This window comes from Belonocnema kinseyi, chromosome 6 (genome assembly GCF_010883055.1).
Source record: "Belonocnema kinseyi isolate 2016_QV_RU_SX_M_011 chromosome 6, B_treatae_v1, whole genome shotgun sequence".
Taxonomy (NCBI): Eukaryota; Metazoa; Arthropoda; class Insecta; order Hymenoptera; family Cynipidae; genus Belonocnema; species Belonocnema kinseyi.
In genome coordinates this window covers 8,530,787-8,534,466 of record NC_046662.1, presented here as the reverse complement: position 1 = coordinate 8,534,466, position 3,680 = coordinate 8,530,787, and the positions used below count along the sequence as shown (strand labels likewise).

General features: G+C 28.9%; 2 protein-coding genes across 2 annotated transcripts in view; one reads left to right on the top strand and one right to left on the bottom strand.

The window, feature by feature from the left end:
• LOC117174191 (solute carrier family 2, facilitated glucose transporter member 1-like) overlaps nt 1-648 on the bottom strand; it is a 39,659-nt gene extending 39,011 nt beyond the window's left edge. The window contains exon 1 of the mRNA XM_033363047.1: nt 533-648. Coding sequence (XP_033218938.1) covers nt 533-553 — 21 coding nt within the window. The 5' untranslated portion in view covers nt 554-648. The remainder of the gene's footprint in view (nt 1-532) is intronic.
• The window catches only part of LOC117174193 (pigment-dispersing hormone peptides), a 97,289-nt gene that overhangs the window by 4,529 nt on the left and 89,080 nt on the right, over nt 1-3,680 (top strand). The window lies entirely within an intron of this gene.

Genomic DNA, 3,680 nt, shown 5'->3' with positions numbered 1-3,680 from the left:
TTCACTGGATTTGCGGAATTAATTTATTGAAAATTCGTCTTTTTGGTTTAATTCAACTTTTTTTAATTAAAAATTTTAATTTTTTTGGATGAAATATTAACTGTAGCATTTTCTTTTGAGATTCATATGTTTTGGTTGAAGGTTGAACTATATTTTGTAAAAAAAATATTCTTTTCCCCCGAAAAAATCCACTATTAAATTTTCGGCTCAAAATGTATCCTTAGAAGTTGTAAATTTAACTATTTGGTTGAAAATTCATGTATTTTGTTAAAAAATTCCTCTTTTTTGGGTTGGAAGTTTAATTCTTTTTTTGATAATTCATTTATTTGGTTGAAAAGTTATATTTTGTGGTTTTCGGTTGTAAATATCTAGTTCAAATTTTTTTTTCTTAATTCAACTATTTGTTTTAAATGTTTGAAGTGGCGACCTTTTTCTTTGTTATTTAGTAAAAAATTTACGAAATATTTTTTTTCAAAAGAGCACTGGATTACATAAAACTATTAATATATTTATAATAATAAGCTGAAAATACCTTTTTTGAGTGATCATCCATACTTTATAACAGTATACTACTTCTTTTAATTTGAACAAAAAATAGCAAAATTCCTTTGTTTAACAATCAGCGGAAGTTTTTGAACTTTATGAATGAGCTGGCTAATTCTTTTGAATTCCACACATAAAATGCTGACACATTACTCTCCAGCTCCTCTAAGCGTAGAGGTAATCACATTTCTAAAGATATGATCGAGCTCTTTATTTATCTGCAGTTTTGCATATAATGTCGATTTTAATGTAATTTCCGATTTTTAGAATGCACAATGCACAATGAACTCGTATGTTCCATCGACTGACCCTCAATAATTTATGATAAATTATTTATCAACTATCGAAAAAATACAACACTCTCTTTCATCAGATTCTTGAAACTTGACGATTAAAACAATACTGATTCCACTGTTTGGTTTTAAATGAACTTTTTTGCTGAAAAATCATATTTTCGAGTTGAAAATTTAACTGTTTCTTGAAAATTTTAATATTTTATAGAAAATTGGCATTTTTTGTTGGAAATACAACTGTTAAAAAAAATCGTTTTACGCGTAAAACTTCAAGGTTAATAATTAATCTTTTTTCGCTGAAAATTCATCATATCTAGTTGTAATACTTTATTGTAAAAATAAAGTAAAATTCAACTTTTGGTTTGAAAATTTAAATACTTGATAGAAAATTAACGTTTTTGTTTAAAAAATTGATCTTTTTTGTAGAAAATTCGGCTTTGTCCCTTAAAAATTAAGAAATTATATTTTTTCGTTCAAAATGTAACTGAATTAAAAAACATAATTGAATTCTATCTTGGTTCAAATGTTGACTAAAACATGGTTCTTATAGAATTCATTATTTTTGGTTGAAAATTCAACTACTTGGTTGAAAATCTATTTGGTTGAAAACGTATGTATTTTGTTGAAAATTCGTTTCTATTCTGGTTGAAAGTTGAAATTCTTTGGAAAAAATTAATTTTTTTTTGTTTACAAATTCAACTGTTTACAAAGAATATTAAGATTTTAGTAAGATTTCTGCATAATTTCAACGAGTTTTACAATATTTGAAGGATTACCAGAATTTCTTAAAGGAAATTAAAAGTTTTTATAAGTTAATAAGAATCTCTACAGAATTCAAGGGATTTTAATAGATTTTAGTGGATTTCAAATATTTCAAGGTATTATAAGGGGGTTTTATAAGATTTTACGGGATATTTGAGGACTTCATCATTTTAAAATAAATTTATAAAAATATTACGGATTTAAAGATATATTACTCGACTTTTGTATAATTCATGAAAATGACTGAACTTGCAGAATTCATGGAATTAAGTGAATTCGCGAAATTTGTGGCATTCACGAAATTTATGGAATTAATGGAATTCACGGAATTCGTAGAATTACGGGAATTCGAGCAATACATGAAATTATTGGAATTGAAGGAATTCATGAATTTTACAGAGGTCACGGAATTTGCAGAATTCATGGAATTCAAGAAACTCACAAAATTGATTAAAGTCACGGAATTCATGGAAATCACGGCATTCATGGCAATAAATGAATTTGCGGGATTCATGTAAATAAGTGAATTCGCGAAATTTATGACATTCATGAAATTCACGAAATTCATGGAATTTTTTTAATTCACGGAATTTATGAAATTTACAGAATTGGTGGAATTCAAGGAATTCACTAAAATGATAGAATTCACTGGATTTGCGGAGTTAACGGAATTAATCGAATTGATGGTATTCACGAAATTCACGAAAATTATGGAATTTACGGGATAAGCTTAATTTATAAAATGATCGGAATTATCGGAATTCATAGAATTCAAGGAATTAACGAAATTGCAGAACTTATATAAATGAAGGAATTCACGAACCTCAAGAAATACACGGAATTTATGAAATTCGTAGAAGTTCATAAATTCCATACATTCCATGGATTCTGTGATTTTCATGAATTCCGTAAACTTCTTGAATATTAAGAATTCCTTGAGTTCCGTTAATCCTTTGGATTCCGTTAAATTCGTTGAATTTCGTGTATTCCTTGATTTCCGTGAATTGTTTGGATTCCGTAAATTCCTTGAATTTCGTGAATTCTTTGGATTCCGTGAACTCCGTAAATTCCGTAGGTTCCGTGAATTCCGTAGGTTCCGTGAATTCTGTCGGTTCCGCGAATTCATCGAAATCGTTGAATTCCGTAAACTCAATTAATTTTTTGCATTTCTTGAATTCTGTCAATTTCTTGAATGCTGTTAATTCCGTGAATTCTTTTAATTCCGTAAACTCCTTAAATTTCGTGAATTCTTTGAATGTTGTGGATTCCTTGTATACCTTGAATTCCAGAAATATTATGAATTCTGTGAATTCCGTAAATTCCACAAATTTCTTGAATTTCACGAATGCCTTGAGTTCCGTGATTACTTTGGATTCCGTACATTCCTTGACTTCCGTGAATTCTTTGGATTACTTAAATTCCTTAAATACGTGATTTTCTTGAACTTTGTGAATTCCGTTAATTGCGCGAATTCCTTGAATTCCCTTTGATTTTTTTGAGTTCCTTACATTCCAAAAATCCCGTGAATTCGTTGAATTCCATAAGTTTGATCAAATCCGTAAATTCTTTAAATTCCGTCCATTCTTTTAATATCGTGCATTCTTCATATTCCATGCATACCCCGAATTTCGTGAATTCCGTGAATTCAACTAATTCCACGAAAGCCGTGAATTACGGGCGTATTTTTAACTTCTTGAATTGCATAATTACGTGAATTCTATTAATTCCACGAGTTCCTTGTATTATAAACTTGCATTATAAAATTCCAATACATGGGAGGTACCATACCCATGCCAAAATTTGAAAACTATAATATTATGTATTGTAGCGTTACCTTACGTTTTGGAAATAAACTTCCAATACATGTAGTGAAAGTTTCAAACATAAATTTTTAACAACGTGTAAATTTTAATAAAGAACATAGTATATTGAAAAAGATTCCGAGGAATTTTATCAGATTAAAAAAAATTTGGCTGAATTATAGAATACGAGGGTAGTTCAATAAGTCCTTAGAATGACCAACAGATGGCGCGCGAATCGCTCCAAATCATCTGTTTTCAGTCAGCACCACTCCCGACTAGA